This window comes from Chrysemys picta, chromosome 1 (assembly GCF_011386835.1).
Source record: "Chrysemys picta bellii isolate R12L10 chromosome 1, ASM1138683v2, whole genome shotgun sequence".
Lineage (NCBI taxonomy): Eukaryota > Metazoa > Chordata > Testudines > Emydidae > Chrysemys > Chrysemys picta.
The window spans coordinates 197,687,276-197,714,818 of NC_088791.1; the positions used below are offsets into that span (position 1 = coordinate 197,687,276).

At 42.4% G+C, this 27,543-nt stretch overlaps 2 protein-coding genes across 7 annotated transcripts in view; both read right to left on the minus strand.

Moving 5' to 3' along the window:
* The window catches only part of PRDM15 (PR/SET domain 15), a 53,311-nt gene extending 47,811 nt beyond the window's left edge, over positions 1-5,500 (minus strand). The window contains exon 1 of one of the 3 annotated variants that reach the window (XM_008179850.4): positions 5,215-5,500. In XM_008179850.4, coding sequence (XP_008178072.2) covers positions 5,215-5,325 — 111 coding nt within the window. In that variant the 5' untranslated portion in view covers positions 5,326-5,500. Of the gene's footprint in view, positions 1-4,338; positions 4,361-5,214 lie in introns of those variants that run through there. The other 2 variants (XM_024100515.3, XM_065577777.1) reach the window with 2 other exon arrangements.
* A 5,386-nt stretch (positions 5,501-10,886) lies between these two features.
* C2CD2 (C2 calcium dependent domain containing 2) overlaps positions 10,887-27,543 on the minus strand; it is a 48,391-nt gene continuing 31,734 nt past the window's right edge. For 3 of the 4 annotated variants that reach the window (XM_065577809.1, XM_065577813.1, XM_065577819.1), the window contains 4 exons: positions 27,282-27,395; positions 23,235-23,362; positions 21,753-22,062; positions 10,887-16,011 (listed from right to left, as the gene is read on the minus strand). In XM_065577809.1, the coding sequence (XP_065433881.1) occupies positions 15,785-16,011; positions 21,753-22,062; positions 23,235-23,362; positions 27,282-27,395 (779 nt within the window). In that variant the 3' untranslated portion in view covers positions 10,887-15,784. Of the gene's footprint in view, positions 16,012-19,704; positions 19,742-21,752; positions 22,063-23,234; positions 23,363-27,281; positions 27,396-27,543 lie in introns of all 4 variants that reach the window. The other variant, XM_065577817.1, reaches the window with a different exon arrangement.

Sequence of the window (27,543 nt, forward strand, 5' to 3'; positions counted from 1 at the left end):
TGGTTTCCATATGTCATGTGGATGGGTCCTAAAGTAATCCCTATAGAATTGGGCTGAGACTCATTGGTGTGGCACATTGCCTGTGTCAGACTTGTTGTGCAAGCAACTCTGGCTCCAGGACTATCAGAATGGCATTTTTCACAAACAGCAGATTAAATCAAAACATGTTTTTGATAATAATGAGGATGCAGATGTGTACTGTTGTGGAAGAACCAAAACTGCTATTTGCTTTGGGAAAGTGCGAGCGATTTAACAGAGAAAGGGGAGAACACAGTAACGTCATAATGCTACCCTTTAAGGAGATGAGGATAGAAAACAAGAGGTCACCCAAATACACACTTCATTAATTAATTGATAAGAAGGTACTAACTCTCAGTAAATGTTTTACATCAACTTAATGTCCACCTTTCTAAACAAGTGTTTTTGTTTCCTACACAGCACAGTGATTTCTGATGCATCAGAGGTCTTTTCAGAAAGTTTAGCACAATGACCTACTGTATTATGTTGACAGAACAGATAATGCAATATGTATAAAGCTGATGATTTTAGGGTTTCACCAACAAACACCAATGAAACACTTAAATAAATTGCTGTTTATCCCATGAACACCAGAAAAACACCAGAAATGGTTACTCAATTCATGTTGACATCACCCCTTTCCAAGTGCAGTTTGTTTATACAGGCAACGTCCCCGCTCCCCAGCTTGTATCTAAGGCAGGGGTGGGCTACCTGTGGCCCATCACAGTAATCTGATTGCGGGGCGCGAGACATTTTGCTGACATTGACCGTCTGCAGGCACAGCTCCCCGCAGCTCCCTGTAGCTGGGAGCGGCGAACCACGGCCACTGGGAGCGGCAGGGGGCCGTGCCTCCAAACGGTCAATGTGAGCAAAATGTCTCGCAGCCCGCAATCAGATTCCCCTGATGGGCAGCATGCAGCCTGCAGGCCGCAGGTTGTCCACCACTGGTGCAGACTGCTGGCGTGCACTAATGGTTCCCTAGTGTGCTTTAACATAGTGTTTTTGAAACAGTACTACATATATGTACAAAGAGAAAGCCCCTCCCAAAAAACAATTTTGGACATCTACATGGAACTCAAAACTTGCTAAAAATAAGCCCTGAAAAATTAAATTAAAAAATCCTGAAAACCAGAAGCTGTAATTTTGTATCAAGTAGACTCAAAACTGCTGTGTAAATATATCCATTGGGACTGAGCTAATAAAATTTGCTAAATGAAACACCTCAGGTGCAGAGAGAGATCTCAAAGACTACTGTACATTACTATATGCACTCTCTTGATACAGATTTCTGTCTAGTCTCTACATCTTTGGCTTTTCCAAATTCGAAGGAGGAAGTGTGACCCTACAACTGGATTGCTGATGATTCTTTGCATTCACATAGAACTTTTCAGGCAAGGACCTCAAAGGTCTTTGCAAACCTGAAGTAAGTTTTCATAATACCCTTTTGAAATGTGTTACTATGCCCCTTTACCACATAGGTAAATGAGGCCTGAAGAGGTGGAAAAACTTGTACAAAGTCACACTGTGTGGCACAGCTGAAGATAGAACCCAGTAGTTGTTACTCCCAGTTTCTGCTCTAACCCTGAGACCATGTTCATTTCCTCCCTAAGATACTAAAATTCGTACTAGTGGAGAGATCTATTAAGTTACTCATTCCACTGCACATAGTTATCTGCTTATAGAGATGATAACGAACTTCTGCGAAGCCCAACGACACTGATAGGAATAGTTCAGTGGTGACTAAGCAAATGAACAGCAATGTTCCCATCACTATGCATGAGGAGTTCTGCAAATATCGTTTCAGCTAAGCAGACAATGGCCATTAGATTACAGGTGCAGAGCGTACTCTCAGCTATGCGGGAAGGGCAGGACAGTATACCCTTTAAGTAGAAAGGGCGAGAAACTCACATCAGCTTGATAGGTGATTTTTGACTTACCAACCTGCGCTTGTTTTGGGGGTCAAGGGTTGAAGAAATCATGTGTGAACTGCCAAGTTTCTTTAGCAAATTATCTACACCAAGGAGCATACGAGTTCTGTCAGCCCACAAACAGCAAGCTATCATCAGCTTGGTATACTTATAATATACTAGTTAGTGAAGAGAATCTGTTGGTTTGCCCCTTCAGTTACCAATATACATAACTATACCCAAGTGATAGATAGCATCCTATAAATAGTTATATGTTAAACCAGTTAAGATTTTGCAAGTAAATGGGAGAATTTTACTCACCCCTCAAAAGTTTGCAGCATTACTGTAATAATTTAATAATCATCAGCAGATTGTAAATGTAGGTGATGCTTATTTTCAGATTTTATAACTGAGCAATGTTGTATGTAAGCAAGAGCTCTAAGAACATAACCAGGTAAACTCCCTTTTTCCAATTGTATTAAGGCTCCAATCCTGAAAGCTTTTCCATATGCACAAACTATAAAATCCATGTGGAGCCTCATTGAAGTCAGCCCCACTGAGGGTCTATACAGGCACATGGTGCCAGTTGCAGGATCAGGACCTACATATTTAAATTGCTCTTATAAAAATATTTCCATTTATCTGAGCATACCAGAGTGAGTGCACATTGTTACATATTTAAAACACAGAGTTGGAAAATGTAGGTCATAGTGGCAAGAGGCACAATTTTGGTTTCACAAACTGAACTGGTAACCTAGATATAAAGGGAAACAATATAATTTTTTAAAACTCAAGCATAAGATGCATAGACTCAAACCTTTAATTCTGTCTGAATTTATGAGGATACCTGTCATTATGAAAACAAATGAGGATGAGAGTGTATGATACAGGTTTCCCTTTCTACATTACAGCAGAACTTCACTAATTTGCCCAAATAACTGGAACACACTACAATTGAATGAAGGTTGCAAATACACACATAAAACAAGAAAAATTCATCAGAAGTTTACTTCGTTCACTGATTTCACGATGTAGTTTACTTATAATACTTCTTACCATACTAAAGATATCTTGCAGTATACTTTGTCAAGTAATAAAGTTTTAGTAACACAAGGCTTGAGTATACAATTCTACTGTTAATTTTTTTGCTGAGAGATGGGGAAAGGATGTCTTATTTTTTATGCCCCAATCATTTATAGTGCAGATTAGCAAAATGTAAAGTTCTGAGTTTGTGTTGTACCTTTTAAAAACAGCATATTTTATTTAGCCCCTCTGTGAACATGATAATCACTTCTGTGTACTAAGAAAAAGTAAACTTCAAAGTGTATTTAATGAAAGGCATCAGCAAGGAATTAATGTTTTACAGGAAACAGCACTGAATGCACCATGGAAAAGGGCATTTTTCCTTTATAATTCAACCTACAGCATCACACCTTGTTAAGTTATAGGCCAGCACTTACAAAGCAGAATCAAAATGATAGGACCAATATGTTTTATAATTTAAATGGCTTGAAATACAAAACCATAACATTACATTGTTAACTGCTATCAGAAAACTCAAAGTACTTCCTAGTAACATGAAAGGTTATCTTGTCCTCCCTTAGTCCTGTCTTCCTGACTTTTCATCATGCCTTTAAAGCACATACTTTAGCAATAAACCTAGGTATCACATACATTCATTTATACCATTTGATGCACCCCAATAAGCAGATAAATGTTACATTTTTGGCTAAAATCTAACTGTTACTAAATAAAATAAGGTTACTGCAAAACTTTCAAGTGTCTTCCATTTCCACAGGCCAGAATGACAATTCAGAACTAACCATGACAGTTACAGGGTGGAGAGGACCATACCACTTTCATCCTCACCACTGCCTGAAAAGTACATTTCCCCTGGAGGCCAATAGAGCTGGGCTATTTTAAATGTAAAAAGACTAAGAAATTTATATATCAATACCATGATGGTAATGCCTGTATTATATAAATGATACTTAATAATAATTTCCTAAATGAGACCACTTCCCAACCTGCTTACAAAGGGCCTGATCCAATTTAACTTTAAGATAGGATTGGGCCCAAAGCAATCTGTTAACATTGCCAAGGAAGATCCTGTTTACATTAAGTGCAAGAGAGTAGTGAGTCATCCTTCAAAAATATATAAGGGACCAACCAGAAAAAGCCCCACAGCCTGGTAGAGGTGGCCTTTAAAGATTGAAGAAAATTGGAGAGATTTTGAAGTGGCTTCTTCTGACAGCAGTGGTTTCCCTCACTGGAGATGGGGGTCTTTAGCACAGGTTTCACTTTATGTGGCAGAATAATGCTTTGTCACAGCTAAATCCTTTCAGGTCTAGGTAATGTGTAGCCCAAAGACAGGAGAACAAACCCCTTAAAATCGGAAGTCAAAACATCTCACCTCGGCACAGAACTCATAGAGGGCTTGTGTATCCAGAGAGAGAAGTAATAACAACCCTCTCTGGAAATATACAATAAATCCTGCCTCTCTGTGGACGTGCAAAGTGTTTCCACGTTGTATTTTAATATGCTGTTTAAATAATCAGTTTGCGCATTTATGGATTGGAAAGACTCACAAAGAGTCTGTTCATCAACACCTAAGTTATGGTGATTTCACCCCTGCGACAACAGATAACATCTCTCTCCGGTCTCAGCAGCGAGCCTGTGCCGGGCTCTCCAGGAGGGGCGAGAGGGGGTGGCTATAGTTAAAATCGGACTTAGTAGCTTTTAGCTCACAGCGGCTGCAGCCCTGGGAAGGGCTTGGGAACCCAGGGGGGCGGTGTGCAGCGGGGGGAGAGGGCGGATCATTTACACCCCGCGCTCCGGGGAAATGGGGGTGGGCTGCACACGAGCCATCAGAGCGTGACATGGGGCCTGCAGGCTCCCGGCACCTGCCGAGCCCCAGCCCCGCCCCAGCCGGGCTCCGCGCGGCCCCGAACCCGGCCGCTCCCGGCTCCGGGATGCAGCTCCAAGGCGCCGGGGGAGCGGGCGGCTGGGCCGGGATCCGGGAGCGGCTCCGCCGGGTTTTGCCTCGGACCCGCCCGGCCCCCCCGGCGGCGGCGCGGCCGCTGTAACAAAGAACAGGCGGCCTGGAGATGGAGATGGAGGCGGCGGCGGCTCCGGTGCAGCCGGACCGGGGGCCCCGCGCGCCAGGGGCAGCCCCAGGGGGGCGGGGGCCGCGCGGCGCGCGGTGGTGGGGCAGTAGGGGTGGGGAGGGGTCGCCGGCCAGGGGCGGGCAGCGCCGCGCGCCGCGCTGGAATGCGGGGATTTGCGTTACCTGCTTTTGGAATGTTCCGACCCGGATCGAATCCGGACTCCAGGTTCCGATCCGCTCCGGAAACCACCCTCCACCGGAAGCCGGCCCGGCCGCCCGCCAGCAAAGCACCATGGGAGGCGTAGTTCGTGGAGGGGGCCGCCTACTCTAGCGCCGCGCCGGGCTGTGGGGGTGGGGCTATACACTAGCGCTGTTGCAGTCGCTCCCCGAGGCTGCCGCAGCCGGCGGGGTCCGGGCCCCTGTGCAGGGCGCTGTACGCACCGGCGAGGGAGGCTGCCTGCCAGAGCTCAGCCACCACCCTTGCAAGCTCGCCTGCAGCACAGGTCGGTGGGGGGTGCCTGCCCTAGTTTAAGGGACCCTCCCTTATTTCAACAGAGAGTCCTGGGGCACCTTTAAGACTAACATGTATTGGAGCATAAGCTTTCGTGGGTGAATGCCCACTTCATCAGACAAAAGCTTATGCTCCAATACTTCTGTTAGTCTTAAAGGTGCCCCAGGACCCTCTGTTGCTTTTTACAGATCCAGACTAACACGGCTACTCCTCTGATACTGCCTCCCTTATTTCAATGCTTTGTAGCTGGTTTGGTAGCTCTCCCCGTCCCCTTGCAACAATTCTCCTTATTCTTGGCCCCCCCCACTCACTGCACACCTGGGGATCCTGTGCACCCACACGGGGCAGCCCAGCCGGAGCTCAAACCACTGTGCTGCAGGCTGCCACACACCGGCCCTGCTCTGCCCCTAGCACTTACAACAGTGGGTCTCAAACTTCTTTTTACTGGTGACCCCTTTCACACAGCAAGCCTCTGAGTGAGACCCCCCCCCCCCCTTATACATTAAACACTTGTTAAATAAATATATTAAAATTATAAATGCTGGATGCAAAGCAGAGTTTGGGGTGGAGGCTGACAGCTCACAACCCCCCCAATGTAATAACCTGGCAACCCCCTGAGGGGTCCTGACCCCTAGTTTGAGAACCCCTGACTTACAGCCACCTGCTCCATCACTCAGAGCTGTAGAAATGATGCAGGTAGGTAGGTCTAACCCCTGCTCTAGGGACAGCTTGGGCCACAGAAGAATTTTTCCATTGACCAACTCCTGCCTCACAGGGTGGATTAGGGTGCCCACCTGTGGCGTATGAAAATAAGGGAAAACCTCATGAGAAATACAGGACAACACTGTATTTTAAAGGACATGTCAGGGAAACACCATTGCCCTTAGGATATCATATTCTTCTTTCCAGTGTTCATTTCCACCACTCTATTGTATACAATGCAGTTAAATACCATTTTAAATATTAAATGGAAGCTATCTGTTTTAATACATCTTAAAATAAGGGACACCCTGGCTTTACTACAGTAACAGGAGTTACTTCTCTCACTGTAGCAAGGATGTACCCTCTACTGTAGTGCTTGTAGTGTAAACATACTTTTATGCTTTAATTGGGATTCTCTGGACTTAAACGCCGGCACCATACAATTAAACCCACAGATGCTAACACAAACATGAGATCTTCTGCATTACTAAACAGGCTGGAGCCTTCCCACAGTGCACAGTGTAGCCCACGAAAGCTTATGCTCTAATAAATTTGTTAGTCTCTAAGGTGTCACAAGTACTCCTGTTCTTTTTGCGGATACAGACTAACACATCTGCCACTCTGAAACCTGTAAACAATGGGGCATTACTCACATCCTCACATGTCCCAGCCACTATGCCACGTGTTACAAAGCACATTCACAAAGAGGTAGGATGGCTCCTGTAATATGACTGTTGAAACATTACACAGAATTAACAAATTAAGCTGTTAAATGATTTCCACAATGCTATTACAGGTGAGGCTAAAAGCACTGGCCATGCTTAAAGTTGCCTGGCTCTTCCCATTCCCAGACCCTGTTTCAGAAGTTTGAGTTTTGCCCAACTCAATATACTGGACGGGACGACATACCACCAAGCAACACTAACTCTGCAGTTTTGGGGGCCATTGAATAGATTTATAGTTCAGTATGGCCAAACCCCTAGAAAAAAAAAAAAAAGTCAGTTTAGGCAGAGAGTCACCACAGAAAAAAGTGTGTGTGTGTGTGTGGGGGGGGGGGGAGAGAGAAACAGAAAAATCATTACAATTAACCCCTCCCTGGCTTTATACCCCCACACAAATCAAAAACTATCCTTTTCAGAAACAAGTTCTATTTACATACCTTTTGAGAGAAGAGGATAGTCAATAATTATAGCGCTAAAATGTGCATTCAAGCTGCTCAGAGGCTGGCAGGATTATCCAGAAGTAGAGCTGGGTGAAATTTTTCAAACAAAACTTTTTGTCACCAAACAATGCAGGTTTGGGTTGACCCCCAACATTTTGTGAACAGGTCAAATTTGCCCAAGTGTTTTGATTGAAAAAAATTCTGAAAAATTCAAAATTGTTTTAAAGAAAAGTTGAACCAAAACATTTTGATTTTTTTCATTTGAAATTACTTTGTTTCAAAATTTACTTTATTTAAAAAAAAAGATTAAAAAAGTAAAAAAATGAAATGGTTCATTTCAGGTCAACCCAGAACTTTATTTTTCATTTTGGCCAGTGAACTAAAAATAATACTTTAGGCTCCAATTCTACAATGGGCTCCATTCAGATGGCCCCCAGCACCCACACAGAGCTCATTCGAGGATTGGGGTCTTGAGTACCCTTAGTGTTCCGGGTTTTCAGTTTTTACCAATTTCCATTGACAAATTACCAGATTTTTTTAATTAAGGGAGTTTGGTTTTTTACTGACTTACACTCCGTTAATATTTTTTTCAGGTACTTATTTTTGTTAAACACTAAAGCTTTATGCGATTGTTGTGTCCTGCAGTGCTGAGACTGAAGCAGTTCTGCAGTGTAAAACACAGAACACACACCTGATGGAAGTCGAAAATCAAACAATGTTAATATCGCACTATGATTGACTCACAAGGAGATGCTGCTCACCTATTTCTTTGCTACAGAAGAAATAAAAGACATGAAATCATGCATCATAGGATTTGGGGCCATTTGCGAACAAGTTGAAGGCTCCATTTTACACAGTGGGAGATGAGTGCAGAACTGGCTGCCAATTACATACCCCTTTGTGCCACATCATTGGATGAGCTTGTACTGCGCTGCCTATCATGTAAATAACGCATGGACTGTACTAATGGGTCTCCTAGATCATCCTGAGTTTGTTGGTTCTAAAGCAGAAACTCTGACGAGACTGGCAAATAACCAAAATGACCACCAGATTCTGCACACCAAGATAATGTTCATTGTTGAAAACTTGGTATCACTGTGTGACACACAGAAAACACGGGAGTTTTTTCTGACTACTGCCAACATGTTTGCCAATACACACATTTACCATATCCTGACAACCAAAATTACAGCTGAATTGAGTACAAACGCTGCAGGAGAAACATATGTCAAGAAAACCCAGCTGTTTTTAGAAATCCTTCCGACCCCAGAACACAAGAAAACAAAAAAAGCGCGTTCAAAACCTTCAACACAATGAACCCTGAAGTGTTTGGTGCTGAAGATTCATTTTAGAACATCATCCAAGTATTGCACCTGTTCCTCATGGTGAATTTTGCATTTAACTATGACCCTTATGCCAGAGTGTTTCAACCATTTGCCACTAAAGGTGGAATTTCAAATCTGAAAAGGAGAATTTACTACTTACCTCAGGGCAGGATTAACCTTTTGTGGGCCTGGCCCCAAACATATTTGTGGGCCACCATGGAGACAATGGAGCATGGCATGTGGAGGTCGGTCCCTGGAGTGAGGGGCTGGCCAAGGGCATGACATGGCAGGGACCCGCTCTACCCAGCCCAGTGTGAGAGCACTATTTACAAAGTGGTAGTTGCCAGACGCACAATGGCCTGCCTGGCCCTGTGCTGTCAGCGTGCCCCTTCCCCTCGGGGGTGAGCCCATGCCACGCCACAGAGCTCACCCACACAATACGGGAACACCCCTCCGATCTCCTATGCCCAGTGTCCCCCCAGATCCTGCCACAAATGCACTGCACCCTGCACAACAGTACCCCTGCTCAGTGCCCCCTGCCCACAGCCCCACAACTGCCCAGCACCCCACACAGAACCTCCACTCCCTAGTGCCCCAACACACACAGATCTTCCCCACCCCCTCACAGCCCAGCTCCCCTTCCGTCCCCCCAGAGACCCACTCCCCAACTCCCGCACTCCCTGCTGGGAGGTGACTGTCTGCCAGGCTGAGCCGGCAGCGCAGCCAGGGCTGTCCCGGGGCAGGGAATCACTCCGGCTCCTCGGGAGTGGCGTGATCAGGCAGGCCAGGGCTCTCCCCCACAACTGGCCAAGACTGGCCAGGCTTCTGCACAAGTCCCAGGCGGCTCAGCTCTGGGAAGACAGGTGGGGCCCCATAGATGACAGGAAGAAGAGTGCCTGGAGACAGAGATGCACTGGAGTCCAACCAGGAGGCAGAGAGGAGCTGGCAGGTGGGGCCAGGGGGTGGAGAGGAGCCCTTGGCTGACCGGTAGGCAGGCCGAGAGGAGCAAGTGTAGGCGGGGGAGAGGGAACCAGAGGCTGGCGGGGGCTCAGTGTAAGCGGAGCAGGCCAGGGCCTCTTCTGAGCAAGCACCTGACTCCATGGCCCCATTGTAAACCCGGTACTGACTTACCTGAACATGCCTAACCCTGATGTGAAACTGGATGTGCTGGCTTTTTGGAAGTCATCAAGACACACTTCCCAACTTCAGCCAAGTGATATGGTGAGCTCTGAGTGAACACCCTGGATGTCTTGATGCAGGGTGCTTATTTTCAAAGTTGGACTACCTCCAAGACAGCAAGAGACTCAACAAGAGTGAGGATACTGTGAAGAAAATTATATGAGCGTATGCAAATCAGGATTTCTGGAAAAACTATTAGCTCTGAGTGAGACAAAAATATCTTTGTACATAAAAATGTTTCAATTATACTGTAGTAAAATGTGTATATTATGAACATTTTTTTCCCTTTTCCCCAATTTTTTAAAACCCCAATTTCATCCCAGTTTTAATGTTTGGAAAATGAACATCAAAAAATTCCAGGTTTTTTTTTTAAACACACACAAAAACTAAACACACAGAACACTAAGTATCCTTTAGGCAAACAGCTCCGTTCAGTTCATCTAAACACCATTGCATCTTGACAACCAACACTGCAATACTGCTATGTATACATAATCCTGCCTCAGTGCACGGGGCTGGACTACATTACCTGTCGAGGTGCCACCCAGCCCTACTTTTGTAGGATTCCACACAAGGTGACTTCTGGACATTCTGTTCTGCTAAAGGACCTTTTCTGACAACAAAAAAAATGGTGAAGTGATAGTTGGTTTTGGGATACAACAAATTGTCCATTAAGAGCTGGGCATGTTCATAAACCTGGACAAACTATGCAAACATCAAAGCTTAGGCTCAAATTATTCACTAGTCCCTCAATCCCCTCCAATAGGCTGCCTCCCAACACAGCTTTACTATGCATCTTAATAGAGCAGCAAAGGATCCTTCCTCGATGGGTTCAGGCACAGCTAGGAGGAGCTTGCTGCTAAAAGAAAACAGGTAAAGAGGCCCTGTAAACATGGAGTCTTGTTATTAATGCAGATGAGCAGATAGACGATCTGGTACACCTGGAAGACCTGGGCACATATGACAGGATACTATACAGAGACAATTGGTGTTTATTGTTTTATGTACAACAGTAGTTATTTCTTTTAAAAAAAGAAGAGACATCCTCTTTTCATGCTTATTAGTGATAGTTTAATAAATCTGTACAGCACAGTCCTCTTAATTGCACCAAGCTATTTTAGTGTACAAATTTAAAAAAAGTTATCACAGCTGAGTGCTAAGAGTAAATGTTTCACCCTGTTTGGAATATGCAAGCATATTACACCCTTGGTAAACAGCTACACTTTTTATATAGGGCTGTTAAAATAACAAGATTGGCAAGATAACCAGTTCCATATATGCCAGCTACTTTTGCAGCTCGCTAGTAGCTTGCACAACAGCAGTATAGCTGTCCTGAGTAATACATCGCTCACCCTTAATTGAATGGTGGGAAGATTAACTGAATGTATTCAGAGTTTCCTTATCATTAAGGCCCTGAGTCAGCAAGGTACCTAAACACAGACCTTACTTTAAGTACATGAATCGTCCCACAGAAGTCAATGTGGATGTCAAGGAGTAAATGTGAGGCCATTGGTTGCTAAAAGCAGTTTAGTTAACAACTCTGCTCTTTATATCATAGCTTTTTCCAGTAGGGCAGCTACATGTAAATATGGACTGTATTACCAGGCTCTGTCCCCTTCGAGTAGTCATTTAATCCTATGCTATGGTGTACTTGGGGTTTTTATGGTACCCCGCTCACATGTATCTTAACTTTCGGCTTTTATATTCAATGAGACACAAGCAATAAAAAAAGAAGTAAAATTTATGTGATTCCTCCTCAACCCCCCCCCCCCCCCAAACCCTATAGTACTATTGCTCTAACACCTAAGGGATCACTAGAACTGAAAAGGACAATTTGGAGTGAAGGTGGGAAGGTGAAGTGCTGTCAAATGTACAAAGTATAGTTAGTTTCACTGTTTCCTTCTGCAATTTCTACATAACAATAAAGAGAAAACACACGGGGGAAAAAACCCAAATAAACCAACCGCTGTATACTTTCTTTGGCTTACAGAATGCACGGATAAATAAGAATTAAAAAAACACCACAAAAAGATTTCATGAATTATTTCCACAATACAGCTTTGAAATAATTTGATTCTGAGGAAAAACTATAACACAATGCAAGGGTTTTGGTGCATGATGTGATATTCCTTCTCAAATGCTGAACTACTAAAATCATTAAGGTATGTGTGTCTGTATATTACAACCCCTGCCCTTCCCCAAAGTTAGGGAACCATGCTGGATCTGATCTTGCAAGGTACTGTGCTGCCCCCATGCCCATTGGTATTCTTCACAGATCATTGCAGGAGGCATTCAGCACTTGAGAGGATTGGACCCAGTGTTAATGTTAAGTGCTCAATCTTGCTGAATTCTGTGGCAAAACTCATCTTCACGTAGATGGGAGCAGGCTGTAGGTGAACTACTGGTATGTGCCCATCTATTTCCATAGGATTGAGTGTTGCTAGCTCTTGCAATTTTAACAGTGAGCTTTCCAATATGAGATTTTATTTAAAGCCCCAATGCTTGGAAATAAAATGATTACAGGAGACTCTCAGCTTTCATTTAAAAATAAGAGTAAGTTCCTAGTCCTCGTGGTTGCAGAGGAAAGCTTGAAAAACATGACAGAGTGAAGGCTCAGAAACCAGAGGGCATATAACCCCCTCACATTTATTTTTAATCTCAATTTTTTTTGAGGGGTGGGGGGTCTGGATCATGATTTTTAACATTTGAAATACTGAGGATTTGAACTGTCAGTTTGGGTTCACAACTAGTGGCTATGGCTAACATGTTCTCAACACTATCTACAGTGATTTCTAGAAGAGGGGGAAATGACCTAGCCACATGTGGCAAATCTTAAATCACTATCCATCTGAACAGGGCTATTTTGGAGGGGCCATTGAGAAGTTTTTAATTTAACAACAAAAATTAAGACCCCCTTTTATCCCAAATGCTTTTGTCCCCTCCATCTTGAGAATAGGCTACTCTAGTCTCCACCTTAGTTCCCCACCACCAAAACTCAAATTTTGGCAGTCATCCAAGACTTCCATAAAAATGAAGAGTTACTGGTCTCCTGGGGGGTGCAGGAGGGAGCCTCCTGCTTGCATTCTGCCAAGATGAATGTAATCCCTCACACCAATTTAAAAAATGAACCACACAAGGTTTTGTACACGAAAATCCCAACTCAGTAATTTAACTTATTTAGTGTCAAATGTTTGGTTTACTGTCAGTGATTCCTTTCACTCATCAGGGCCTAATCCTGCACTTCCTAGGTTCTTGTATACTGTGGTGATATCTATGCACCTTAGGAAAACTTGAGTTTAGAAAGGCCACGACATTCAGGGTTTAATTTTGTTTTTCCTCCTTTCAGCAAATAGCATCACTAAGGGCAAGTTTACACTTAAAACGCTGCATCAGGGCAGCGCTGAGTTGTGCCACTATAGTGCTTTAAATAAAGACACTCTAAACTACAGGAGAGCTCTCCAATCGGCATAATTAATCTGCCTTTCATGGAGGGGGAGAGGTAGGTTGGTATAACTACATTGCTCAAGGGTGTGGATTTTTAAACACCCCTGAGCAACTCAGTTATACCAATATAAGTCTGTAGTGTAAACCAGATCAAAAACTTTAAATAGGGCAGGGATCTCTCTTTTACCTACCATTACGTGCAAACAACACCTAACAAAGTCAAGGGGAATTGTGTGTGCACCAAAGGAGTGCAGGGTCAGCCTTTTGGTGCTGATGGCATAAACTGTTGTAAAGTAGATATGGAATCCTAATCTCAGTTTTTTGCAAGTCAGTAAAAAGGAGAAACAGTCTCAAATATGTTAAAGTAGGACTTTAACCTAATCCCAAAGCCATAATGATTTCGGATTTAAAAAAAACAACAACAACCCACAACAGAAAAACCCCACAAAAGCTGTAGAGTGCATAGTTATAGTACAAAAAAATTGCAACTGCAACAAACTTAAGATTTTTTTAAAATAGTGTTTAAAAATGCCTTCAAGTATTTATAACAACAAATACAGCAAGACTGTTGACAGTACCTATTTTCTGTAAAATGGTATGCATGACAGCACTGTCAGTCCTATTACTAGGCCAAATAAAATGTATTTGGAACTAGAGGCTCAGTTAAAAGCATTTGGTGGTTCATTTCTTTGGATATTTTATTTTTTGCTAAAGATTCCCCCCTCCCCCCCCCCAAGTTTTATACCCTTCAGTACATCTTTGCTAAGGAATTTGGAGCCTACCACAAGTATTGAAAGCTCTTAGTTCAATTATTCAAGTTTCCATTTTGGGAAAATATGCCTTTAAGGCTAAGGCCCAATACTGCCATCCTTACTCAGTCAAATGTCTTACTGAAGTCTTTGGGCCAAATTCACTAGTGACAGAAACAGGCACAACTCTGTTCACTTCAATGGAATTGCATCAGTTTAGATCAGTGGTGATATTGGTGCAACAGGCATGTTTGCCTGGGTAAAGACAGCAGGATTGGGTGCTATGTTCTCAACAGGGAATGCATATATGGCAAAGGAATGTGTAAACAGACATATATATGAAAAATATGTAATCTGTAAAATGTATCTAGATACAGAAGTTTTAGTCCCCTCTTAGGCAGTTTAACTAAGTGAGAACTACAATTTTTCTTTTATCAGATATTAAAGAAAGGAGCTAACTACAATATCTTTTAAAACACACAAAAAACCCAAACCAAAAAAACCCTTACCATATGACAAAACTTGTAAACTTGTAACTGAAGGAAGGGAAAGAGAAACATTTCAAAAATTCTGTTTTCCAGGCTACTGGTAACTAGCAAATCAGACCATGAACTAATAAAAATCTAAGTAGGATTAAACGTGATCTACACAACATTTATTGCTCCTAACTTTGCTTTTGATATGGTTGCTAGTATACTTGTCTACAAAAGTACTGTAGATAAGGGTGTAGAGTCCCCAAAATAAAACTGTTGCATTAGCACTTATAGCTTCTCATATAGTGGGGGAAATAGAAGTAACAGTAAGACCTTTTAAATACTTTGTTTGCAAATGGGAACAAAGTAAACCTAGAAAAAAAGGGGTTTTAGCATAATATATGCACATAATTAAATATTCTAGGATACAGCTTTGCATAATCATCAATTATTATGGCTAACATCAAAGGTAAACGTCTACCTACACTGATTTACAAGTTATTACAGCAGGTTGTATTAATCAGCATTTAATTTCCTTTTCCAGAAACAAACCGGTTTCCAAATTATAACAGGAACCAGATCAGAGTCTCTTGGCTTCCACTTTCAGCCTGCCTAGAAACCCAAGTTGAGATCTGCATTGCTACTATTGTTTCTTATTACAGAAGCACAAACCACAGTGGTACGTTACCTCTTTACAGTGGTCCAGTCATCTACCTAGAAACCAAGAAGTCATGTTGGCTAGAAGTTAAATGTAAGCTAGATTAAATATTCTAAACTTAAAAAAAGGTGAGGCTCCCCAGTCACACCACTTCTACAGTCCAACCCACCTTCTCTACCCCCATCCCTCCCAAAAATAAAAATCTTATCACTAGGAGTGGTAGATTCAAACCTTCTTCAAATCAGGATTGAATGCAGAGTGACAACTTGGATTGGAGTGGGGGAGAAAACATGTTGTCATCATACAATCAACACTATTTATGCTTAGGAGTAGGCTGGTGGGGACAGGAGGATCCTTCTTGCTTAAAGGCTTTTAAAAAAAATAAAGTGTTTTGGAAAAATAAAAGCCAAGCTTTGTCTGCTTATTCTGGAACCACTGCATTTGTGAATATCATTTTATGCATGTCACAATCTGTGTTTACATCTTCTAGTATTGTTTTGTAAACCGCTGATCAATTGATGTGCAAGTATCATTTAGAGAGCATTAGGTTTTATACACATGGCTCCATGGAAGTGCCATTCAGCTTGTTCTTGCTTTTGTTCTTAGAAAGAATTTTCTTGTGAAGGATGCGTGTTAGCGTTGCTCCCTTCCTTCGGGTTTCATCAGATGTTGGCTGCTGCAGGTAAACAAGATCATTGTGTGACTGGCTCATTCCTGGATCCTTCTGATGATGCCGCCGACGGAAAAACAGCTTTGCACTTTTTTTCAAAATTCCACCTGCAGAGGTGAATGAGATGGAGAATTTAGATATAAATATGCTTTCCCCGATGGATCACCATTTTATTTTGTTTTAACATTCTATTTAAAAAATCATTTTTAGTGTGTTTCCAATTTTAAATTATGCCCTCTGAAATACTTAGTGTGAAAGACAAGCTAGGAAACCAAGAATGTTCTGTACTGGAGCAAGAATATTATGAACGTTCTCTAGGTTAGATAACATCAATGCTCTATCAAAGTTCTGTTTTGTAGCTAGTCACAATAACTTAAGTTTTCCTGTACACGATCTGTGCTGTCAACTAGATGCTCACATGACAGAATGCATCTACACTGTATGCTACTGTATTCCCAGCAACATGCACATACCTCCTCCCTCCGCCCCAAAATGGAACAATTTTGGGAAAGTCTAGGCTCTTAAGTTAGTGAAAAGGCAAGTGTGTGTATATATATATATTCTTTCACCTCCCCTCAACTTCATGGAAATAGCGCTTTTCATTCTAACCTAATCACTCAGATTCATGAGGACCTACAGCAACTATAGATCTCTATTTATGCACAGACACTTACAGGTAATAGAAAAGCCAAGGAAGAAAATATTATCTGCAACAAAAGCAATGTAGGCATTCACTGTTATTGTTAAGAGGAGCACTAAAGAGAATGTCAGTTTTCCTTCAGTCCTCGAAAAAAGAGCATGGTTGAAAAGGACAGAGATGCTATTACAGAACAAGGTACAGATGAGAATTGTTTATATTGGAGATCCTTTGAATTCTCCAGCTTTTCAGGGCCAATCCACGAGTATTGTAGACTTCCCTTCCATTTGCTTAGTTTCAGTTGCTCTCTTAAAGCCCATGATACATGCATAGCATTCATTGCGGGCTGCAACATTCCAGGATCTTTGAGTTCTCACATCTCATTCAGGTTGATTTAATCCTTCCAATACACTAGGAAGTACAGCATGTGGTACGGGGGAAGAGATATGAAATGAATGGGATGACAGGTTCAGAAATACACACACATTCTACCCTCCTCCCCCCAGATATCTAGTGCATAGATTGCTGCTGAAATAGCAAGGAAGCTGGGGGGGGGGGGGGGGGGCAGGGGAGAGAGAGTATACAGCTAGTTTATGCACAAGATGAAGTTGGCATTTAAATTCCAAGTTCAGGATCCCCATTGGCATCTGTAAATGCTAATTTATTCAGAGCACTACATGCCATGTGCCTGTACAAGTCAGTGTGTGTATTATAGGTGGAGCTGGTACCTACAGTTAAGTTGCCCAACACTTGCCATTATAAATGTCCTGTTGTCAGATGCTTATAACTTTGCCTAACTTTAGCTGACTGGGCATGGAAAGTGGCTAAATTTCTTCATTTTTAAAATTTCAGCAGAAAGGATTCAACTGTTTCAGAAAACGAGGCTAGGGAAACATGCATTGTTTTTCCCATGTTAAAAACATTTTTTCAAGTGTTTCATTGAGATGCTCTAGTGCCTTCGCATTTGGCAGGGAGCCTGCTGTCAAGGATGTGCCATTTGCTGTTTCCATGAGGGGGAAAAAAAAAAAAAAAAAAAGAAGCCCAAATCTGGAATGGTAATAAATCTTTGAAAAAGTCTCAGTTTGCACATGCTCAGAACAGACTTGTTAGAATTTAGCCGCCAAACTCTTCAAAATCCCTCTCCAGTTTGTCGTCAAGCAGGGTTGTTAAAATGAACAGACATAAGTAGTTACGTAATAAATTAATACCCCAATTACATGAAAAATACTTTTAATAATACAGTCCTGATTAATGCATGAAAAGGCAAGCGTGTCATGTGTTATGCGGTCATGCCAACTACAGCCTGTCTCCCCTCAATAAACTTGCATATGTAACACAAATCATCAGTAATCTTTTCTTTCTGTAAGAAAATGGATTGCTTTTGGGAGCCAGCAGTTCCCCACTTCTAAGAATTCTCTCTTCTGTAAGTGATCCTGTTTTGTGTGTGCACACAGCCTCAACTGTGAGGCTGAAGCATGCAATTAGTCAGTTTCTGATACAAAACCCTGAAGTTAAGAGGAGAGGTCAGTCTACATTGGTATTAAAAGGAAGGTCTAGCAATACAGATTTAAAATGACAAACTTGGTTTTGTGCACAGTGGGGTGGTGGCATTTTCATCTCCTCCTCTAGAGGGTTCATGTAGATTGGAAATTGGCAGTTAAAGTGAAGAACTTGGGGGGAGTGCAGCTTAGGACCCCAAACAGTGAGCATCAAGTACTCATCTTCTTCTCTGGAGCTCAAACTAGTACAAGAGAACAAAATGTGGTCTCCATTACTAACTTGCCAGTGCTGTACAGTCACAATAGCTTGTATTCACACCACTATCTAATCTAACGAGTCTAGCTAGGTTCTTTTATTGGCACCCATCACCATCTTGATGCCATTCGCTTTGCTTTGCTGTCATTACCTATGAATACATAAACCAAGGCAGACAGGGAACTTTTTACATTATACTGTCCTGGAAGTAGGATATGGCTACCATTATTGTCAATGGAGTCTCCTGTCAAATGCATCATATTAAGACATACCCTAATGAAATTCAGTGCAATATCCTTACAGTTAATACAAGATTAGTTGTCCTGTACAACAACATTGTTCCCCACTCCCACTCAAATTGATTATTGAAGAATTGTATTTAGTACATTTTTTGTTTAATTAATGAGTTTTGTATCCCGTGTCTCCATACTATTTGTGGCTTCGGACTAAAGCCCCTCCTTCTCCCAGTCTTCTCTATTCCACAAAAGTAACTTTCATCCAGGAAGTGCAATATAGTTATTTAATACATGCCTCTGCTTTCACTTTGGTTCTGCTTATACTTTAATGTTCAATCTATACTTCTGGAAGCAGGAGTATCTTTCTTTCAGGAGGTGCTGCTGGTGAAACAGCCAGGTTAGCTGGGCAGTAGGATGGAAAGACAAGTGACTGGAAACAGGTGAAAGCAAATACAAAATCAACTTGTATTCTCATGTAATCCTTTTGTTATTTCTGACAAGAGAAAGGGAGTGGGGCAGGTAGAATCCTTAGCAAGCACTCTGAATGAGTTCAAGTCACGTTTGAGTCTTAATTGTTTTGCTTGGCTCCATAAAGGCAAACAAACGTGCACTACGTATGTAATGAATAGTAGGGTTTTTGAAATGATATTGCAATATTTGAAATATAAAGATATTATAGCTCAAATAATTGGGGATTGTTAGGAAAGAGTGTTAGAAAGCCATAAACAATTTGTAAAACACACACAGTATTCATGTATGGTTATGTAATCATCTGTAGTTTGTACATGCATGTCTTTGGTAGGCTCCTACAGGGATGAATGCCATAGAAATACAGCGAGATGTCAGTAAAATTGCAGTAATTATCCAAGTTTCCCCAATCTGTTATCTTCAATCTGGACAGAGGAGAGGGGAATCTTCTCTCCCACACCCCCAAATCAATTATTTGTAAGGGTAACACACTTAAATTAGAATGACTTGCTACTACAGACTAAGCTGCTAAGAACTCTCTACAGAAACAAAGGTATTGCGGAGAGAAGGAAAAAACCCAACCCTGACACAGGTAAGAGGATAACAGGTGAGAAAACAAACGAAAGTTTTGCTTCACTTTTGCAATAAGTGTCTCACAGTAAAGCTACATTTTCTTTAATAAAAGTAAAACAAAAATAACTTACTGTGTAGGCAATTAATTCAGGTTGGCATAGTAGTCCTCTTAAGTTTACAAAAGGCATGAGTAAGAAAGATGAAGTCAGAAAGGTAATAAGAGGTAAAAAGCAACACAGGCAAGAGCAAAAATAATAATGAAAGACAGTACAAATTGTGAACCATTAACATTGTACGTGAAGGATTTTTTTTGGCTAAGTAGAACATTTGGCAAACGCTTCCCCTGCAAAACGAATGCAGATGTGAGTTTTTAAACAACAAACATCTTGTACTAGCATAACTTAGTGGGGGGCGGATGAGGGAAAGAGGAAATATTCCTGTCTTACTTCACAAAAGCCATGATGCTATAGAGAACACAACATACAAGAGCCCCACAGTTAGACTGTGAATTTTTTTTCTGACAGGCTTTTGTGTAGAACAACATTGTGCTATTTGTGGAGTGTGACACAAACATCCTCACAATATGCAAGAATGTGACACCTGATGTTTTTTTTGCACTCATGTATTGCATCATGAACTCAGAATGTTTCTACTGAAGAGTTAGGAGATGGTGAACACAATTATTTTAAAAATAGAAAAGAGTAGCATTTAAGTCTGAGCAGTCAGATTGTACAGAGAAAGAAAAGAGTATGTTTTTATTGTAACTGCATTTTTAACAACAACCCCACCCAAACAGCTACTCAAATGTAAGTTTTTGTTTTCCGAAGGTAAATTTTGAGTAAGTCCAGAGGCTTAGTAACAGTGTACCCTGGAATCACACATTTCCTAATATTCAGGTCTCAAAATATGAGAGAGTTACGCACAGGCAAACCCACCCTCTATAAAAGAACTTCTTAATGGCCAGCTTATGGACACATTTGCCAAACTGCTCATTTACCTTGACAGCTTCAGGTAAGGTGCTAACAATAAGTGACTGCGAGGAAAGACAAGATGGGAAAATCATGACAGAATGGGAGAAACCTCAGCACGTAAAGATCCACATTATATTTTACGGCAGAGATTATGAATTTAAAGCACGAGAGATAAAAATTTTGTGGTGGGGTTTTCAGTACTATTCCTGAAGGCCATAAAAAAAGTCAGAAAAGGTCTTGAGGGGGATGGCATACATAAGAACTTTGGCAGCTACTGGACAGTGGCCCTTAGACTTGCCTCTCTCCTACACTAGTAACAGGCAAGTGGGTGAGTGAAGTCCATTGAACACAATGTTCCCAGCTCACCTCCCAGTTGGTTTCTTTCAGGTTCAAAATCCCACCAGCCACAGAACAGAAGCAGTGGGACTCAAATTCGTCTCCAAAGTTAGTATAAGGACAGGGGAAGAAAAATCTAATGAGCCACCAGGCACAAGACGTGCCCAGGTCATTTGCAGCCTACAGACACACTCAGGCAAGTATCAGTTATGATGATAAAACAATTTGTCCCTCATTTAAAGAAAACAATCACATCCTGTGTGTCACTCTCTTTTGTAAACACCTGTATTATTGAAAAAGGCAAGAGGGGAGAGGGACAAACTATTCAATGGGTAGTTTAATATGCACAAAGAGTAAAAAGTTTATCAGGGACACAAATATCCTTTTGTGGGGAGGGTCACGGGGAGGGGACAGTGGGAGGTTGTGCACAGAGGGGATGGTGGAGGGGATTGTGGATTTGTACTGTTTTCTCTCTTTATTTGGGCCCTCACTACTCTTGATCTTAATTTACCAGAAAGAATTTGCATCAGGGAATTTGCAGTTTGGTCAGTGATCTTCTCAGAGAAGCCAGATGACTGAATGGATTTGGAGCAATTTACCCTCTCTCTCCTGGAACAAGTCTTTCCATATTGTGATGGAGGGGCACAGTGCGGGGAAGCCTGTACTGTATTTTTGTGGTTAACTAGAGGATTTCATTCTTCAGGGTTATCAGTCAGGCACTTTTTACCAGCACCAAATCCACTTGGAAGTTTAAGAAGGTAAGAACAGAAAAGAATCACCCAATAGTGCTGCTTGACAAAGACACTGAAGTTCAGCTATAGAAATCAGTACTTTGATACAATACTAGGCAAGTGTCAAGAGAGCTCATATACCTTTAGATTTTTTCACACTCCCAGATTCCGAGACACTTAATGAACTCCCGGACATCTCTTCACAGTCCTGGTCTAAGAGTGCATTGCTGGTCCATTGTTGGCTGCTGTTATCCAAGTCCCACGCATTATGGCTATTTTCCTCTGGGTCAGTGGCAGGTAGCATTTGTGAAGCAGCTGGTGGTAGTTTTTTATTGGGAACTTCTGTGGTAGAATCCCCCACCATGGAAGGGGCTTCCTCTTTACATGAGTCATCCATGGCTGCTGCATAGTCCATCATCAGTGCAGCTTCACTGTCCTGAGATAAGGAGGTCTGCCACAGAGAGGGGGGGGAAGACACTATTTACTGGACAAACCAATCTCCACCCCAAGGGTTTTATTCATTTTTTGCACCCTGTTTGCATTGCCCAGATACTGCCAAAATTCCACAGTATCGCAAATTCTCTTTGCTCCTTTTCTAAGCAGAGCACAGAGCTAAATTAACTTTGGTTTTAACAAAAGGATTAGGGCTTGGTTTAAAAAAAAAAATCCACTGACCAGTAGTGATTACTGCAGTGGAAGTCTTTCCTTTGCAAGTAAGCATCTGTGTGGATGGAACTAAAAAGATATCTTCCAGAAACTTCCAGAAAAATCTAAGCTTTGGTTAAAAGAAAAAGGTTTTAAGACCTTATGGTGGCAAAGGAACCTTTATGAAAGTCTGCTGCATTCAAGTCTATGTAGTGCCTCATTCCCATTTTGCAGACAGTTTCAATGCTGCTGCTCCGAGCTTTCACAGCAGAGTGCAGACAGACAAGGGTTATGTCAGCTTGCACTGCTTCTCCTCAGAACCCTACAAGTAGCTGTGAAAAGTGACAAAAAACGGCAGTAAATTTCACTGCACGGCAGCTTGAAAAAATGAGAAGCAGCAGAGGCCTTGGAGCTCTTCGGTAGGGAGAATGAACAAGATGGGGGCTGGGGGAGAGCAGCCAGAAGGCTATATGAGGATAGGGAACATAAAGAGACAAAAGCTTCTTCTTTTTTCCAGCAGCCGGAGAGAGTGGTGGGACATTTAAAAAAAAAAAAAAAAAAAAATCAACTACCTCTTTTACAGGGAGCTTAGTTTGAAAGATGAAGCCCCCATGCCCAGTCTAGGGACTATAGCCTGGTAGCAATTCCAACACCATCTCCTTGCCTCGCAGCTGGAATTCTCACCAGGCTCTTGAGCCTGGACATGTCCTCCCCAACTCTAACCACAGCCCCATCTCCCAAGATAACGGCCTCTATCTAATAAAGTTAGTCGTCTAGCTAAATTGTGTCTGATTAACTCTCTGCTTTTAGGCTGAACTTGCAACACTTAATTTCTGAAGCAATAAGGATATAAACTCCAGCTTCTGCAAAAACTGTCAAATGGAAGAGAGCAGAGTGCGTGTTCAAGTATCATACTCAGCAAAGCGAAGAGTCTCTTCAGTGTCGGGCATTAAATACAAGTGTGACTTTGAACTCTACCTTGGACACCCCTGATATGATAATGGTGCTTTTCTTTCTTGGAGATTTCAGCTTCTGCTTTGCAGACTCACTTAACTGTCGAATGGCTGCTTCAGCAACTGGATCAGTGCCATTCAACACCAGCAGCTCTGAAAAGAAAGGAAAGTGCTTTAAGATAAAAAGCAGACAAGGGTTTAAGTGCAGAGCAAAGCATAAGAGCAGGAAAAGGAAGACAGCTTGAATTTTAAACACAAAAATAGAGAGATCAACAGAAATCATGTAACTAAAACACCACATAACCAAACGTAAGCCAAATGATCATTTTACTATTAGTTTCCATTCCATTCCCAAATCCTTCCTTTGTATCCTGGAATAGGTATGTCATTCACTCTTCCAAGACTGTACATGAAGCTTCAGAGTCTCTCTGGACACAGAATAGTAGAATTGTCAGACTGGAAGGGACCTTGATCGGTCATCTAGTCCTGTCCCCTGAACTCATGGCAGGACTAAATCTTATCTAGCTCAGTGGTCCCCAAACTTTTCAGTTGCACCCCGCCTTACCCCTGTCCGCGCCTCCCCCCGCCCCCTCTTGAGCCAGAGACAGGGCGCGGACGGGGTAAGGAAGCCAAGGCTGGGGGTAGGTTTGGGGCCAGGAACGGAGCCACGGCCAGGGGCTGAGGCTGGGGCCAGGAGTGGAAGCCACGGTCAGGCTGCAGTCGGGGGCCAAGACTGGAGCGGGGACGGAGCTGGAGCCAGGAGCAGAGCCACAGTCAAGAACCAGGGCCACGGCAGGGAGCAGGGCTGGAGCGGAGCTGGGGATGGATCAGGGCTGGGTGGCGCTCTGTCACCACCCCTTGTGAGTTAGCCTGGGTCCCGCCCCCTCAGAAGGTTCCTCCATGCTCCCCTGTGGGGGGAACACCCCACAGTTTGAGGACCCCTGATCTAGACTTTCCCTGACAGGTGTTTGCCTAATCTGGTCTTAAAAACCTCTTTGGGCAATTTATTCCAGTGCTTAACCACTTTAACAGTTAGGAAGTTTTTTCTAATGTCCAACCTAAATCGTCCTTGCTGCAATTTAAGCCTATTGCTTCTTGTCCTATCCTCAGTGGTTAAGGAGAACAATTTTTCTCCCTCCTCCTTGTAACAACTGTTTATGTACTTGAAAACTGTTTTCATGTCCCCCCTCAATCTTCTCTTCTCCAGACTAAACAAACCCCAATTTTTTCCAATCTTCCCTCATAGATCATATTTTCTAGACCTTTAATCGTTTTTGTTGCTCTTCTCTGGACTTTCTCCAATTTGTCCACATCTTTCCTGAAATGTGGTGCCCAGAACTGGACACAGGACTCCAGCTGAGGCCTAATCAGCATGGAATGGAGCGGAAGAATTGCTTCTCATGTCTTGCTTACAACACTCCTGCTAATACATCCCAGAATGATATTTGCTTTTTTTTGCAACAGCATTCACTCATATTTAGCTTGTGATCCACTATGACCCCTAGATCATATTCTGCAGTACTCCTTCCTAGGCAGTCATTTCCCATTTTGTATGTGTGCAACTGACTGTTCCTTCCAAAGTGGAGTACTTTGCATTTGTCCTTATTGAATTTCATCCTATTTACTTCAGACCATTTCTCCAGTTTGTCCAGATAAATCTGAATTTTAATCCTATTCTCCAAAACACTTGCAACCATTCCCGTCTTGATATCATCCGTAAACTTTAGAGAAGCGTACTTTCTATGGCATTATCAAAATCATTGATGAAGATACTGAACAGAACTGGCCCAGAACTGATCCCTGCGGGCAATGTTCCCTCTAATTTTTTCCATCCATGTGCGGAATTAATTTTGTTATGTGCACCAATATCGAGGTAATGTGCGGCACCAGTGGAAACAAAAAAATCTAGATATAATATATATATATATTTTTAAAGTTACCATAGGGATAATTACTCCAGCCAGGACAGGTTAGGCATTTTAGAACTCACTACTGACTGAAAGAATTAAATTTAAGCATAAGAGAAATAAAATAAAATGCACAGACCAGTCAAAAAACTAAAAGAATAAAATTACAGAGAATATATGTACAATTCAGGAAATACCAAGAAGTAACAACACCACAAATATGTGTTGTAGACGAGTGTGAAAGAGAGAGAGAGAGAGAGAGAGTGTGTCTCTCTCTCTCTCTCTCTGAGAGCTGGGGAAGTCTATGAGAGAACATGTGCTGTCTTTTTAAGGCACTCGCCAGAAGGCTCAGACCACATCAACTGCCAGCAGCTCTCCTGCTCCTGAGCCCTGTCCCCTCTCCCCTGCTCTGTGGAGATGGCGTACATGGGCGGGGGAGGCGGACACCCTGACATCAGCGCCTCTCCTCCTCCCTCCCTCCCCCATTCTGCACAAGCAGGAGGGTGCCAGGAGCAACTGGCCAGGGGCTCCAAGGCAGAGGGCAGGAGCAATGCGGTTGCAGAACAGCAGGGGGAGGGGCATCTGAACACATGCTGCTGTGCGCGGCTCTGCTAATCAAGTGTGTGGCACCTGATTCGCTCCTGGGCCACCACGCGACCGCGCAGCTTAGAGTGAACACAGCCTGCAGGATCCCACTCGATATGCCCTTCAATCTTGACTGTGAACCAATGATAACTACTGTCTGGGAATGGTTTTCCAACCAGTTATGCACCCACCATATAATAGCTCCATCTAGGTTGTATTTCTCTGGATTGTTTATGAGAAAGTCATGTGAGACAGTATCAAAAGCCTTACTAAAGTCAATATTTACCACGTCTACTGCTTCCCCCCTTTCCACAAGACTTGTTACCCTGTCAAAGAAAGCTATCAAGTTGGTTGAAATGTTATAAATGAAGTAAACAAATAGGCCTTAAAGAAGCCTAAGCCAAAACAAAACCAAAAGTATTTAAAGAAATCTGCATGAACTCCAGTCACTGCACTGATGTACAACAGCTTACCATGGATCTTTGTCCTTGGGCCAGCAGATCTTCATCGTCCAGCAAACCCTCCAACTGTTTCAGGAACTGTGTGAATTGGCTCCAGAGAGTGTGCTATGTACTCTAATCTCTACCCCCCAAAGGAGCAGTAAATTCCATAGCATGTGCCATTTAAAGATGACATAATGAGTCTCTACCATTATTAATTTCTATGATACTATAGTTCCAAGAAGGGAGTGATGTTCACTGTGACACAAGGAGTGAAGGACACAAGGACAGTGGATAAAGGATTTTTTTTTTTTTTTTTTTTTTAAAGTGCATTGCAGGAAGACATCCACAAGACCATATAAATAAGGACACTGAAAATTCAAAATATGGAGGGGAAAAAAGGGTGTTTGCTCTTATATACACTTGAAGAGTTTGGGTCTATATTTAAATACATTAAAAAGCATATGTAACCACATGCCAAAAGTGAATTCAATAACGGTTCTACCACCACCATCCCTACCTAGTATTTTAAACACACTTCATCTTCTATCTCCTGGGTGATTTACAAAAGGTAGAGAAGCAGGCACAGTGAGGATACACGAGTTGCTTAAGGTCACAAAGTGAGTCAGTGGCAGAGCTAGAAGAGAATCCAGTCTTCTGACTTCCATAGGCGGTCTCTCTCTCCCACTAATTTAGACACAAGGGAGAGTGCACCCCCTCTGACAGGAGGACTCAGCAGTGGTCCCACTCACAAGGGCTTTTGTGCACCATCCCCTCCGGTGGAAGAAGTTTAGGAATTGTGGATTAGGGAGTCTTTGTACCTTCCTAATTCCATGGAGCCCAGGGATTTGTAGGAAAGAGATATTTAGTTGACAAGTAAAGAGGAGCCAACCTGGCTGCTTCTCCATTGGCTTCCCTTCTCTCCTAACAGCACAGCTCCTTGACAGATTTTCAGGAAGTTAGGAATTAGTTACACGCAGACTTCTACACTAACTGTAATATTTACTAACATAAATGCTATGATACCTGCCAGAAGGCACTAAGGCATGGGACCTGCTGTTAATGTAATGTTTTAGGATAATCTATGGCATAGCAGAGAAAAAGGGATATAGATACAGGCTTTGGAGGTTTCTCTCTTACCTGTATCTGAAGAGGATAACACTTTGCTGACCGGAGCACCTTGACAATGGATTGCTTGAACTGAGAAATCCTTTTCAATCACTTTCACTTTAGCAGGAGTTTTCACAGGAGAATCTGAGAAGCAAGTTTCTCATTTATTATCTCTCACCTAGATACTGTGGTGATAGGTATTTTAGAAATGTGTATAACAAAAATAATGGGCATCTGAAAAAGTGCTTTTACTGATACAAATTACCATTTGAAAAAACCTGTCGTATAATTC